This window comes from Panulirus ornatus, chromosome 63 (assembly GCF_036320965.1).
Source record: "Panulirus ornatus isolate Po-2019 chromosome 63, ASM3632096v1, whole genome shotgun sequence".
Lineage (NCBI taxonomy): Eukaryota > Metazoa > Arthropoda > Malacostraca > Decapoda > Palinuridae > Panulirus > Panulirus ornatus.
Genome location: NC_092286.1, coordinates 5047559 through 5061998, shown reverse-complemented (window position 1 = coordinate 5061998; position 14440 = coordinate 5047559). Strand labels below are relative to the sequence as shown.

Here is a 14440-nt window from a genome sequence, read left to right as displayed (position 1 = left end):
GAAATTTATTAAAAAAGGGGGTGACTGGGTTTTTGATTAGTTAGTAAGGACATCCAAGGTATGTATTGATCATGGTGAAGTGCCTGAGGATTGGCAGAATGCATCCATAGTGCCTTTGTACAAAGGCAAAGGGGATAAAGATAAGTGTTCAAATTACAGAAGCATAAGTTTTTGTTGAGTATTCTTGGGAAGTTATATGGGAGGTATTGATTGAGAGGGTAAAGGCATGTATAGAGCATCAGATTGGGGAAGAGCAATTCACTCTATTCCTTGCATGCCTTTCACCCTCCTGTATGTTCATGTCCTGATCGCTCAAAATCTTTTTCACTCCATCCTTCCACTTCCAATTTGGTCTCCCGCTTCTCCTCGTTCCCTCTACCTCTGACACATATATCCTCTCTATCAATCTTTCCTCACTCATTCTCTCCATGTGACCAAACCATTTCAACACATCCTCTTCTGCTCTGTCAACCACACTCTTTTTATTACCGCACATGTCTCTTACCCTTTCATTACTTAATCAAACCACCTCACACCACATATTGTCCTCAGACATCTCATTTCCAACACATCCACCCTCCTCCGCACAACCCCATCTATAGCCCATGCCTCGCAACCATAAAATATTGTTGGAACCACTATTCCTTCAAACATACCCATTTTTGCTTTCCGAGATAATGTTCTCACCTTCCACACATTCTTCAACGCTCCCAGAACCTTCGCTTCCTCCCCCACTCTGTGACTCACTTCCACTTCCATGGTTCCATCCACTGCTGAATCCACTCCCAGATATCTAAAACACTTCACTTTCTCCAGTTTTTCTCCATTCAAACTTACCTCCCAATTGACTTGTCCCTCAACCCTACTGAGCCTAATAACCTTGCTCTTATTCACATGTACTCTCAGCTTTCTTCATTCCTACACTTTACCAAACTCGGTCACCAGCTTCTGCAGTTTCTCACCCGAATCAGCCACCAGCGCTGTATCATCAGTGAACAACAACTGGCTCACTTCCCAAGCCCTCTCATCCACGAGAGACTGCATACTTGCCCCTCTCTCCAAAACTCTTGCATTCACCTCCCTAACAACCTCATCCATAAACAAATTAAACAACCATGGAGACATCACACACCCCTGCCGCAAACCAACATTTACTGGGAACCAATCACTTTCCTCTCTTCCTACTCATACACATGCCTTACATCCTCGATAAATATTTTTCACTCCTTCTAGCAACATACCTCCCACACTGTGTACTCTTAATACCTTCCACAGAGCATCTCTATCAACACTTATCATATGCCTTCTCCAGATCCATAAATGCTACATACAAATCCATCTGTTTTTCTAAGTTTTTCTCACATACATTCTTCAATGCATACACCTGATCCACACATCCTCTACCACTTCTGAAACCACACTGCTCTTCCCCAATCTGTTGTTCTGTACATGCCTTCACCCTCTCAATCAATACCCTCCCATGTAATTTCCCAGGAATACTCAGCAAACTTATACCTCTGTAATTTGACCACTCACCTTTATCCCCTTTGCCTTTATACAATGGCACTATGCATGCATTCCGCCAATCCTCAGGCACTTTACCATGAACCATACACACATTGAATATTTTCACCAACCAGTCAACAACATAGTAACCCCCTTTTTTTAATAAATTCCACTGCTTTACCGTCCAAACCCCCTGCCTTGCTGGCTTTCATCTTCTGCAAAGCTTTCACTACCTCTTCTCTGTTTACCAAACCATTCTCCACCCTCTTACTTCGTACACCACCTCAACCAAAACACCCTATATATGCCATTATATCATCATACACACACACACACACACACACACATATATATATTTTCTTTTCTTTCTTTAATACTATTCGCCATTTCCCGCATTAGCGAGGTAGCGCCAAGAACAGAGGACGGAGCCTTAGAGGGAATATCCTCACCTGACCCCCTTCTCTGTTCCTTCTTTTGGAAAATTAAAAAAAAACGAGAGGGAAGGATTTCCAGCCCCCCGCTCCCTTCCCTTTTAGACGCCTTCTACGACACGCAGGGAATACGTGGGAAGTATTCTTTCTCCCCTATCCCCAGGGATAACATATATATATATATATATATATATATATATATATTTTTTTTTTTTATACTTTGTCGCTGTCTCCCGCGTTTGCGAGGTAGCGCAAGGAAACAGACGAAAGAAATGCCCCCCCCCTCACACACATGTACATACACACGTCCACACACGCAAATATACATACCTACACAGCTTTCCATGGTTTACCCCAGACGCTTCACATGCCTTGATTCAATCCACTGACAGCACATCAACCCCTGTATACCACATCGCTCCAATTCACTCTATTCCTTGCCCTCCTTTCACCCTCCTGCATGTTCAGGCCCCGATCACACAAAATCTTTTTCACTCCATCTTTCCACCTCCAATTTGGTCTCCCTCTTCTCCTCGTTCCCTCCACCTCCGACACATATATCCTCTTGGTCAATCTTTCCTCACTCATTCTCTCCATGTGCCCAAACCATTTCAAAACTCCCTCTTCTGCTCTCTCAACCACGCTCTTTTTATTTCCACACATCTCTCTTACCCTTACGTTACTTACTCGATCAAACCACCTCACACCACACATTGTCCTCAAACATCTCATTTCCAGCACATCCATCCTCCTGCGCACAACTCTATCCATAGCCCACGCCTCGCAACCATACAGCATTGTTGGAACCACTATTCCTTCAAACATACCCATTTTTGCTTTCCGAGATAATGTTCTCGACTTCCACACATTTTTCAAGGCTCCCAAAATTTTCACCCCCTCCCCCACCCTATGATCCACTTCCGCTTCCATGGTTCCATCCGCTGCCAGATCCACTCCCAGATATCTAAAACACTTCACTTCCTCCAGTTTTTCTCCATTCAAACTCACCTCCCAATTGACTTGACCCTCAACCCTACTGTACCTAATAACCTTGCTCTTATTCACATTTACTCTTAACTTTCTTCTTCCACACACTTTACCAAACTCAGTCACCAGCTTCTGCAGTTTCTCACATGAATCAGCCACCAGCGCTGTATCATCAGCGAACAAAAACTGACTCACTTCCCAAGCTCTCTCATCCCCCACAGACTTCATACTTGCCCCTCTTTCCAGGACTCTTGCATTTACCTCCCTAACAACCCCATCCATAAACAAATTAAACAACCATGGAGACATCACACACCCCTGCCGCAAACCTACATTCACTGAGAACCAATCACTTTCCTCTCTTCCTACACGTACACATGCCTTACATCCTCGATAAAAACTTTTCACTGCTTCTAACAACTTGCCTCCCACACCATATATTCTTAATACCTTCCACAGAGCATCTCTATCAACTCTATCATATGCCTTCTCCAGATCCATAAATGCTACATACAAATCCATTTGCTTTTCTAAGTATTTCTCACATACATTCTTCAAAGCAAACACCTGATCCACACATCCTCTACCACTTCTGAAACCGCACTGCTCTTCCCCACATATATATATATATATATATATATATATATAGTAGTGGTGATGTGAGGAGATGGAGTGAGTATTTTGAAGGTTTGTTGAATGTGTTTGATGATAGAGTGGCAGATATAGGGTGTTTTGGTCGAGGTGGTGTGCAAAGTGAGAGGGTTAGGGAAAATGATTTGGTAAACAGAGAAGAGGTAGTGAAAGCTTTGCGGAAGATGAAAGCCGGCAAGGCAGCAGGTTTGGATGGTATTGCAGTGGAATTTATTAAAAAAGGGGGTGACTGTATTGTTGACTGGTTGGTAAGGTTATTTAATGTATGTATGACTCATGGTGAGGTGCCTGAGGATTGGCGGAATGCGTGCATAGTGCCATTGTACAAAGGCAAAGGAGATAAGAGTGAGTGCTCAAATTACAGAGGTATAAGTTTGTTGAGTATTCCTGGTAAATTATATGGGAGGGTATTGATTGAGAGGGTGAAGGCATGTACAGAGCATCAGATTGGGGAAGAGCAGTGTGGTTTCAGAAGTGGTAGAGGATGTGTGGATCAGGTGTTTGCTTTGAAGAATGTATGTGAGAAATACTTAGAAAAGCAAATGGATTTGTATGTAGCATTTATGGATCTGGAGAAGGCATATGATAGAGTTGATAGAGATGCTCTGGGGAAGGTATTAAGAATATATGGTGTGGGAGGAAAGTTGTTAGAAGCAGTGAAAAGTTTTTATCGAGGATGTAAGGCATGTGTACGTGTAGGAAGAGAGGAAAGTGATTGGTTCTCAGTGAATGTAGGTTTGCGGCAGGGGTGTGTGATGTCTCCATGGTTGTTTAATTTGTTTATGGATGGGGTTGTTAGGGAGGTAAATGCAAGAGTTTTGGAAAGAGGGGCAAGTATGAAGTCTGTTGGGGATGAGAGAGCTTGGGAAGTGAGTCAGTTGTTGTTCGCTGATGATACAGCGCTGGTGGCTGATTCATGTGAGAAACTGCAGAAGCTGGTGACTGAGTTTGGAAAAGTGTGTGGAAGAAGAAAGTTAAGAGTAAATGTGAATAAGAGCAAGGTTATTAGGTACAGTAGGGTTGAGGGTCAAGTCAATTGGGAGGTGAGTTTGAATGGAGAAAAACTGGAGGAAGTGAAGTGTTTTAGATATCTGGGAGTGGATCTGGCAGCGGATGGAACCATGGAAGCGGAAGTGAATCATAGGGTGGGGGAGGGGGCGAAAATCCTGGGGGCCTTGAAGAATGTGTGGAAGTCGAGAACATTATCTCGGAAAGCAAAAATGGGTATGTTTGAAGGAATAGTGGTTCCAACAATGTTGTATTGTTGCGAGGCGTGGGCTATGGATAGAGGTGTGCGAAGGAGGATGGATGTGCTGGAAATGAGATGTTTGAGGACAATGTGTGGTGTGAGGTGGTTTGATCGAGTGAGTAACGTAAGGGTAAGAGAGATGTGTGGAAATAAAAAGAGCGTGGTTGAGAGAGCAGAAGAGGGTGTTTTGAAGTGGTTTGGGCACATGGAGAGGATGAGTGAGGAAAGATTGACCAAGAGGATATATGTGTCGGAGGTGGAGGGAACAAGGAGAAGAGGGAGACCAAATTGGAGGTGGAAAGATGGAGTGAAAAAGATTTTGTGTGATCGGGGCCTGAACATGCAGGAGGGTGAAAGGAGGGCAAGGAATAGAGTGAATTGGAGCGATGTGGTATACAGGGGTTGACGTGCTGTCAGTGGATTGAAGCAAGGCATGTGAAGCGTCTGGAGTAAACCATGGAAAGCTGTGTAGGTATGTATATTTGCGTGTTGTGGACGTATGTATATACATGTGTATGGGGGGGGGGGGGTGGGGCCATTTCTTTCGTCTGTTTCCTTGCGCTACCTCGCAAACGCGGGAGACAGCGACAAAGTATAATAAAAAATAAATAAAATATATATATATATATATATATATATATATATATATATATATATATATATATATATATATATATATATATATATTCATTTATTTATTTTGCTTTGTCGCTGTCTCCCGCGTTTGCGAGGTAGCGCAAGGAAACAGACGAAAGAAATGGCCCAACCCACCCCCATACACATGTATATACATACACATCCACACATGCAAATATACCTACCTATACATCTCAATGTACACATATATATACACACACAGACACATACATATATACCCATGCACACAATTCACACTGTCTGCCTTTATTCATTCCCATCGCCACCTCACCACACATGGAATACCATCCCCCTCCCCCTCATGTGTGCGAGGTAGCGCTAGGAAAAGACAACAAAGGCCCCATTCGTTCTCACTCAGTCTCTAGCTGTCATGCAATAATGCCCGAAACCACAGCTCCCTTTCCACATCCAGGCCCCACACAACTTTCCATGGTTTGCCCCAGACACTTCACATGCCCTGATTCAATCCACTAACAGCACGTCAACCCCGGTATACCACATCGATCCAATTCACTCTATTCCTTGCCCGCCTTTCACCCTCCTGCATGTTCAGGCCCTGATCACTCAAAATCTTTTTCACTCCATCTTTCCACCTCCAATTTGGTCTCCCACTTCTCCTCGTTCCCTCCACCTCCGACACATATATCCTCTTGGTCAATCTTTCCTCACTCATTCTCTCCATGTGCCCAAACCATTTCAAAACACCCTCTTCTGCTCTCTCAACCACGCTCTTTTTATTTCCACACGTCTCTCTTACCCTTACATTACTTACTCGATCAAACCACCTCACACCACACATTGACCTCAAACATCTCATTTCCAGCACATCCACCCTCCTGCGCACAACTCTATCCATAGCCCATGCCTCGCAACCATACAACATTGTTGGAACCACTATTCCTTCAAACATACCCATTTTTGCTTTCCGAGATAATGTCCTCAACTTCCACATATTCTTCAATGCTCCCAGGATTTTCGCCCCCTCCCCCACCCTATGATTCACTTCCGCTTCCATGGTTCCATCCGCTCCCAGATCCACTCCCAGATATCTAAAACACTTTACTTCCTCCAGTTCTTCTCCATTCAAACTTACCTCCCAATTGACTTGACCCTCAACCCTACTGTACCTAATAACCTTGGTGTGGGAGGCAAGTTGTTAGAAGCAGTGAAAATTTTTATCGAGGATGTAAGGCATGTGTACGTGTAGGAAGAGAGGAAAGTGATTGGTTCTCAGTGAATGTAGGTTTGCGGCAGGGGTGTGTGATGTCTCCATGGTTGTTTAATTTGTTTATGGACGGGGTTGTTAGGGAGGTGAATGCAAGAGTTTTGGAAAGAGGGGCAAGTATGAAGTCTGTTGTGGATGAGAGAGCTTGGGAAGTGAGTCAGTTGTTGTTCGCTGATGATACAGCGCTGGTGGCTGATTCATGTGAGAAACTGCAGAAGCTGGTGACTGAGTTTGGTAAAGTGTGTGAAAGAAGAAAGTTAAGAGTATATATATATATATATATATATCTTTTCTTTCTTTTAAACTATTCGCCATTTCCCGCATTAGCGAGGTAGCGTTAAGAACAGAGGACTGGGCTTTTTTTGGAATATCCTCACCTGGCCCCCTCTGTTCCTTCTTTTGGAAAATTAAAAAAAAAAAAAACGAGAGGGGAGAATTTCCAGCCCCCCGCTCCCTCCCCTTTTAGTGGCCTTCTATGACACGCAGGAAATACGTGGGAAGTATTCTTAATCCCCTATCCCCAGGGATAATATATATATATATATATATATATAATATATATATTTCTTTCAAATTATTCGCCATTTCCCGCATTAGCGAGGTAGCGTTAAGAACAGAGGACTGGGCCTTTGAGGGAATACCCTCACCTGGCCCAATTCTCTGTTCCTTCTTTTGGAAAATTAAAAAAAAACCGAGAGGGGAGGATTTCCAGCCCCCCGCTCTCTCCCCTTTTAGTCGCCTTCTACGACACGCAGGGAATACGTGGGAAGTACTCTTAATCCCCTATCCCCAGGGATAATATATATATATATATATATATATATATATATATATATATATATATATATATATTATGACATCAGCATTGTCATGTAGGTGTAGCTCTGCCATGCATGAGTATGAAGATGATAGTGTAGCTTACTGAAGTGTACAGATATCTTCTCTATAGCATGCAAAAAATGTTGTTTCACTTCTCTGTTTCTTTCACTGATTCTTTATTATTACAGTAACATATACATTCTCTACTCCATCAAGTTGGTTCCACGACAGGTCAGGTGTCTGACTTATGAAGATGACAAATCCAAAAACTTTTTGGTTTATTTGCAATAAGCTTTTGCATTGATTTGTCATTTTAGGTTTAATATAAGAAAAACAGTTTAATTATTTCTGCTTCCATTCATTTAACTGGATACAAAGAACATATTAAGGAAGCCTTCTTAACAGCCAATCACCATATGTTACACCTAAAAACATGCTGTGCTTGTACTTTCATGGAATATTACTATAAGCTATATGTTTACCTTATTTGAGTTGCCAGATATTGCAACTGTCAAGAAATGTATGTCAACTGTACATTTGAGATTTTATCTTTTTATGTGAAGATGTCTGTTCCAGGTTACTTTGGGACAACAAGGCACAGTGATGCCAGAAGCTGGAAGTATTGTAACATGTCGTGTATTGAGTGTCAACCCAAGCAAGGCAATAGTGTCCATTATTTGTGTGGGGCCCAACAAATTGCATACACCTGTCTCTGGCACCATCAGGAAACAAAATGTCCGGGATCATCAAATCGATACGGTAAGTTTAAGATTCCTCTTCAGTTCAGTTTTTGAGCATCTCAGCTGAGCTGACAAGTGTTTTTGCACATGCTGTTAGTGCATTTTGGCATAATTCTGTGTTTATTATGTTGTGTATTTTAATATTAATTGTCAGTTGTCTCTCATCTTGTGTTGTCATAATGCTCTTAGATATATAAGCTTCTAAGAAAAAATGACTAAATACAGTAACTTTTGATGTTTTCAGTTTGATGGGATCATATATATTCTGTAGAGTAACCAAGGCATGAAGAATAGATTGATTTTTCAGTCAGTTGTCAAAAGATCCTTAACCAGAATTGCTCAGCACTTACTATTCTGACCTTGTAAGAATTATGAAATATTTTTCAGTAAATTGATTAACTGTTACAATATATGAACAGTATTCTCTAGATTCTCCATACATCTTGGTATGGTAACTTAGAGCTGTTTGAACACAGATATTTTTAAATCTTCAGAACATATTAGGAACCCATTTTAGAAAGGCCTTCTTGATATTATGAATAGTCCCATCATGTATGTTTCTCTTCAAGGTGGAGATGTATGACTGCTTTCGTCCAGATGATATTGTCTTGGCAGTTGTTCTCTCTCTTGGTGACATGCGGAACTATGAACTCTCCACTGCAGGCACTGAGCTAGGGGTTGTGACGGCATATTGTGAAGAAGGTCACCCATTAGTTCCTGCCTCTTGGACAGCAATGAAGTGCAAATGTCGAACAGAACGAAGAAAAGTTGCTAAAGTGATGCCACCAAAAAATGCAAATACATGAAAAAGAGGAACCATAACAACAAGAAAAAATGTGGCATTTTTTCATGAGTATTTTAACTTGAACAGTACAGAAAGAGCACACCATTGAGAAAATATTTTAATGAAATTAGAACAAAGCAAGTTAATGTTTTTACTATAATTAGATTGAAGGTATTTTGACAAATTAGAAATGTCATAAGCCATGTAGGATTTTTTACCAAAATGTTTTTATTGTTGGTGGTTTAGAGGAAAAGTCTGAATATGTGGTACAGGATTTTGAGATTTCTTTTCAACTGGGTTTGGGGTATACTCGGTTTGATGGTCATAAACTATATTCTCCGTAAAAAAGTTTTGAGGGATAAAAATAATTTTGTCATTACAAGTATTTAAGTAAATGTCTCGATTCAAATTTCATTAAATGCTTGACTACCAGTATGATTTTGAAAACGAAGTCACTTATGGTAATATGTGAATATTAAGTGTAGTATACCTATGGTAATACATAAATATTAAGTGTAGTATTTTGAAAAACAAAATATCATAATGTTTGCATTAATTGAGGTCTTGATACACTTGGTTGAAACATAAAGTTTATTGTCATAACTAATTTTCCATACAAAAGATTGAAAGGGGTAAATGAAATGATTTCAGTATAGTTACAGGTACTTCAAAATTTACTCATTTGATTTATACCAATTTAGAATAATGCACACAGTCCATTTCCACCTTATAACTTACTCGTTGTAAATTTGGAATAATGCGATCATCATTAAGTTGGCAGTGCCATGGTATGGTATTGCCAGCATTATGCAAAAAGTGCAAGTATGCATGGCGTGGATACAGTCTGTAGTCATAGTGTTATAGTATGCTGTATATTGCCCTTGCATCATGCCACTAAAGCATTTAAGTTCTGGTACCAGTGTTGCACAGAGACATAAGGCCATCACCAATATGCTTATACTGTATGAGAGGGGTAAATAACCAGTTGATAATAAGCATGCCCTTGGACTTAGTGAATCTACTCTGGACTAGTTAGTGCGTAGAAGAGGACAGTGCCAAGAGTGGAACATTAACCAGTTCATGTAAGACCTGGTATTCTTGACGTTTGATGAAACAAAACATGAAAATGGTCCTGATGTGGACAAAAGTCTTAAATACATTTGTAATACCAGAAAGGTCATTCGATAAAAGAAATGTTGTTAGTGTTGAAATCATAATTCTGACATAGATGTATGACTGTGAAATTGAAAATTTTTGAGTCATTCATCTCCCCTTTTGAGCATCCCATAATTAGTGACCAAAAATACACGAGTGACGTCTGTGGTGTTTCGAGATACTGCTGTACAATTTTTTCTTCACAGCTGTAAATTAGAGATGCAGGTTTTATTATTTTTTTACAAAATCAAATTTTGAGTGATAGGTATGTGCTTGCCACATATGTTTGAGTGCAAGACTGAAGAATGTAAAGGCCTCATTTGCTTATATTTTAACAATTATGTTTAATGCACTGAAATCACAGCCCCCCCTTTTCCAAAACCATGCCCAATGTATCTTTTTGCGCTTTCCCTAGCTGTTTCATATGCCATGGTTCATTACAATGACATTAAGTTGTTCCCACTCCCTTGCCTGCCTTTCACCCTCTTGTATGGGCAGGCCCCATGCACTCAAAATCATTGTTACTTCATCCCTCAGTCTTCAGTATCTCCCCTTTCTCCTTGTCCCCTCCACTTGTGTCTCATATCCATTTTGTCACTCTCCTCTCATTCTCTTTATATATCCAAACCATTTCAGCACTCTCTCCTCAGTTCTCTCAACTTATTGGCAAACCTCTCTTTTAACCTATCATTACTTAGTTAATTCTTTTACATATTCCCAGAACTGCTTCAGCAGTAGTGCTCCCCCTTCCTTTTCTCTTGCACTCACACTGACCCCTGACCTTCTCAAGCCATTCTTTCCCTCTACTCTTGAGTTTTGTTTCACTCTGAGGAAGAACATCCAGGGACTTTTCCTCTATCATAATACCTATCTCTACAACCGAGTGGAACTTGGTGGCAGGATATTATTTGTTTAGATGGACATCAGTAGCATCCTACTATGTAACAGTAGGTTGACATCCACAACACCAGAGGGGTTAGACAAGACAAAGAGAAGTATTAAAAGCAAAAATACTGGGAATAAGACAGACCAGAGACTACAATACCCAAAACATTAATGTAAAGACCAGAAATACTGAATTTTCCTCCATGAACCAATCTTTGCTCTGTAAAAAAAAAAAGGCAAAGCCTCTTTTTATTTATCAAAACAGCCTATCATTTGCCTTTCAAAGAACACCCTTAATCCATTATAGGCTACTAATTTCCAGATTTACCATGCTGTTATTTCCTTGACATATCATGGATGACTATAAAAGATAAAATTTCTTGTACTAATATTTTGGATAATAAAAATTCTTTGTTTCTTTATTCATAAGGATATGCAATTAAAACCACTACTCAATGCAATTTCTTGTCTGCCCACTGGAAGAAGTCGCACTGCTTCAACTTGGGAAGAGGGCAGCAGTAGAAGGTTCGACCATTATTGGCATTCTGCTTTAAAACAGTTCGAATGATAGATATCTTGCCATGACCACATAGTGGATGATGCAAGTCTCCCCACTGAAATTAAAAGTGACAATGTGAAAAGACATGGAAATATCAATGATGTGAGGGAATAGTTTGGTAAGCAAAACATTTAATGTTTCACAGTACTTGGATCAGTAACACTGGAATTACTATGATGTTATGTTTTAGAAAATATATACTACTAAATTTAATTATTCAGAAAACTATCATATAAGCAACAGGATCTTGATCCAAAAAGACTTCTAATACAATAACTACTAGTAGATTTGAGGCAAAACAATTAAATGAAGGTCAGTGAAAAAAAAAAAGGAAGTGATTCGAAAGGTTTGGGTATAATGTTCCCCTTGTGAGACACTCCTCCAAGGAAGTACACCAGCAGCACAAGTATTAGTTTCTCTAGGGACGTAGGTTATATTTAAGAAGAAGTGAACAGTCTTAAAACCATGAAATCATTTATTTTACTGTCACCAGTTATGAATGTCAATATTAAAATCATCTGTAGTGTGGACGTCCTTCTCAGTTGCTGAAGGATTTGAAATCTCTAAACTAAATGTCATCACCTTCACACAGATAAGTCTTGCCTATGATGCATGACTATCAGTTTTTTCTTTTTTTCTAGAGGACATTTCCTGTGAATTCCTCCATTAGCATAAGCATTAATATTATCAATGCAGACGGACCTGCTGCTGTAAACACGGTGCACTCCACCCTGGGCACACGCTTATTCCACCACTGAACCTCACTGATATTTTGAAGCAATTTCTACTATGCTGATGCTTCCTTACCAGTAACAGTGTGTTGTAAGGTTAGCTTAGGTAAGCTTAGAGGTTCTTTTCCATTTAAATGCTGATTCTAGGGTAGGAGATGTTGCTGAATGTTTGGCTGTCATATCAAAAAAACACAAACTGCGGGTTGCAAGAGAATCACATATGCAGGTGTAACCAAATCACACAAGCAGCTCAGATCTGCAAACAAGTGGTAACTGTGAAACTGACCTGCTGGTGGGAACGTAACATGCTCCACTCATGACATATGCATACTCCACCCACCAACTCTTCACTTTCTTGGCGCACTTTCTACTGCACTGCTGCTCCATCACCAGCACTCTAAGAGATTTCTAGTTTTGTTTCAAAGGTCAGACAGCTTCTTTCCCATTTAACTGCTGGCTCTGGGGTAAGAGAAGATGTTTGGATATCATGTTAACAAACAGAAACACGGCTGGTTTCAGGAAAATCATAGCAGGTATACCCATACAACACAAGGAGCACAGATCTGCATACAAAGGTGGTAACTGCGAAACTGACCTCCTGGTGTGAATGTGGCATGCTCCACCCAGGACCCATGCTTACTCCATTCGCCAACCCTCACTGAAGTTTTGACACACTTTATACCACTCTGATGGTCTCTCACAAGCATCAGCATGTATGATTTCTAGTTTCATTTCCACGGTTAGAGATGTTCTCTTTCATTTAACTGCTGGTTCTGGGGTATGAGATGATGGTGCTGGACATTTGGATGACATACACACAAACATAGAGGGTTGCACAAAAACTACATTAGTAAGTAAACCCAAATAAAACAAGTGGCACAGGACCACCAACCCACCAACCTTCAATGAAGTTTTGGCAAACTCTTACTGCACACCTGTATAGTAGTAAATTTAGAGCACATACAAAAAGGGACTGGTGAAATTAGGTTCCACGCACAATGGCAAAACTGCAAATAGTGATGTGTATAAAGGGAGGACAAGGTTGTTTACATTCAACCTAGGTTGCCTCCAGTGTTTCCTAAAGTGATTCTGGGATTTCCATTATTAGTAAGTTGTTCTGTCAATAAAACTAATATTAAGTACTCCGAGGACAGTTTCATGGTCAAATCCTTCTTTCATCATCATAAAACATGGATATACACAGAATAAAGTTAATTCAAGTTGCATCTGTGGGGCTTTACTGAAGCAGTAGTCATAGGGAATGTTGTATAAGTAGAGAAGGGGACTCTCCCTTGGCTAATACATGTTTCCACCAAGGCTCACTGACCAGTGTACCATGCATTTTCTAACTATACAGTCCTGCTCACTTTTCTCTACTCTTCTATGCTGAGTATTAGGTTCATGAATATGATTATGCACTTTACAATAGTGCTAATATGACTTGATATGTTGTCACTACACTTGGAGTGATGTTAATGTAACAGTTGATAAAGACATTTCATACAGGCATTAATATCAACTATAGTGTCACTTATGATCAGTATTACATGGCACTCTGATGTACGTGTAGCACTGGAGTTATATTCTAATAACAGTCACTCAATGTAATCATGAGAGGGACAACATCTATGAGACAATTGGAAAGGATAGGGGAAGTGTTAACAATGACAGTCAACTGCCAAAACCACTCTGCTTTTAACAACACTTACAACATAAAGCTTGAACAACTATCAGTATTTCTTATCTCTACTCCTCCAGTTCATCTTTTGCATAACTTGTTTAGAAGTTTTACTCCATTCCATTCTCAACCCTAAACAGCAGGCATGGTCCAGAAATTCTTTCATGGTGAGGGAAAAAAAATAACGACATTGTTATTCAAAGGTAATGAAAAATATAAAAAAACTTATTACCTTCGCAATGGCTTGGTCCCAGTTTGAGTGAGGGGCAGAAGAGGGTGTGGATGACACATTAGGTAGCTCCTAAGAACAGAGGAGCATGGGGAGATATTTCTTTCAAGAGAGCTTGTTCTCAAAATATACTCATGACACACATGGACAGCAA

General features: G+C 40.2%; 2 protein-coding genes across 16 annotated transcripts in view; one reads left to right on the top strand and one right to left on the bottom strand.

Annotated features, from left to right (window-relative positions):
* The window catches only part of Csl4 (exosome component 1 Csl4), a 27159-nt gene extending 15648 nt beyond the window's left edge, over positions 1-11511 (top strand). For all 5 annotated transcript variants that reach the window (XM_071656691.1, XM_071656690.1, XM_071656693.1 and 2 more), the window contains 2 exons: positions 8102-8284; positions 8835-11511. In XM_071656691.1, coding sequence (XP_071512792.1) covers positions 8102-8284; positions 8835-9071 — 420 coding nt within the window. In that variant the 3' untranslated portion in view covers positions 9072-11511. The remainder of the gene's footprint in view (positions 1-8101; positions 8285-8834) is intronic.
* The window catches only part of LOC139745957 (endonuclease 8-like 3), a 33070-nt gene continuing 28256 nt past the window's right edge, over positions 9627-14440 (bottom strand). For 3 of the 11 annotated variants that reach the window (XM_071656686.1, XM_071656681.1, XM_071656687.1), the window contains one exon: positions 9627-11703. In XM_071656686.1, the coding sequence (XP_071512787.1) occupies positions 11542-11703 (162 nt within the window). In that variant the 3' untranslated portion in view covers positions 9627-11541. The other 8 variants (XR_011712027.1, XR_011712029.1, XR_011712028.1 and 5 more) reach the window with 8 other exon arrangements.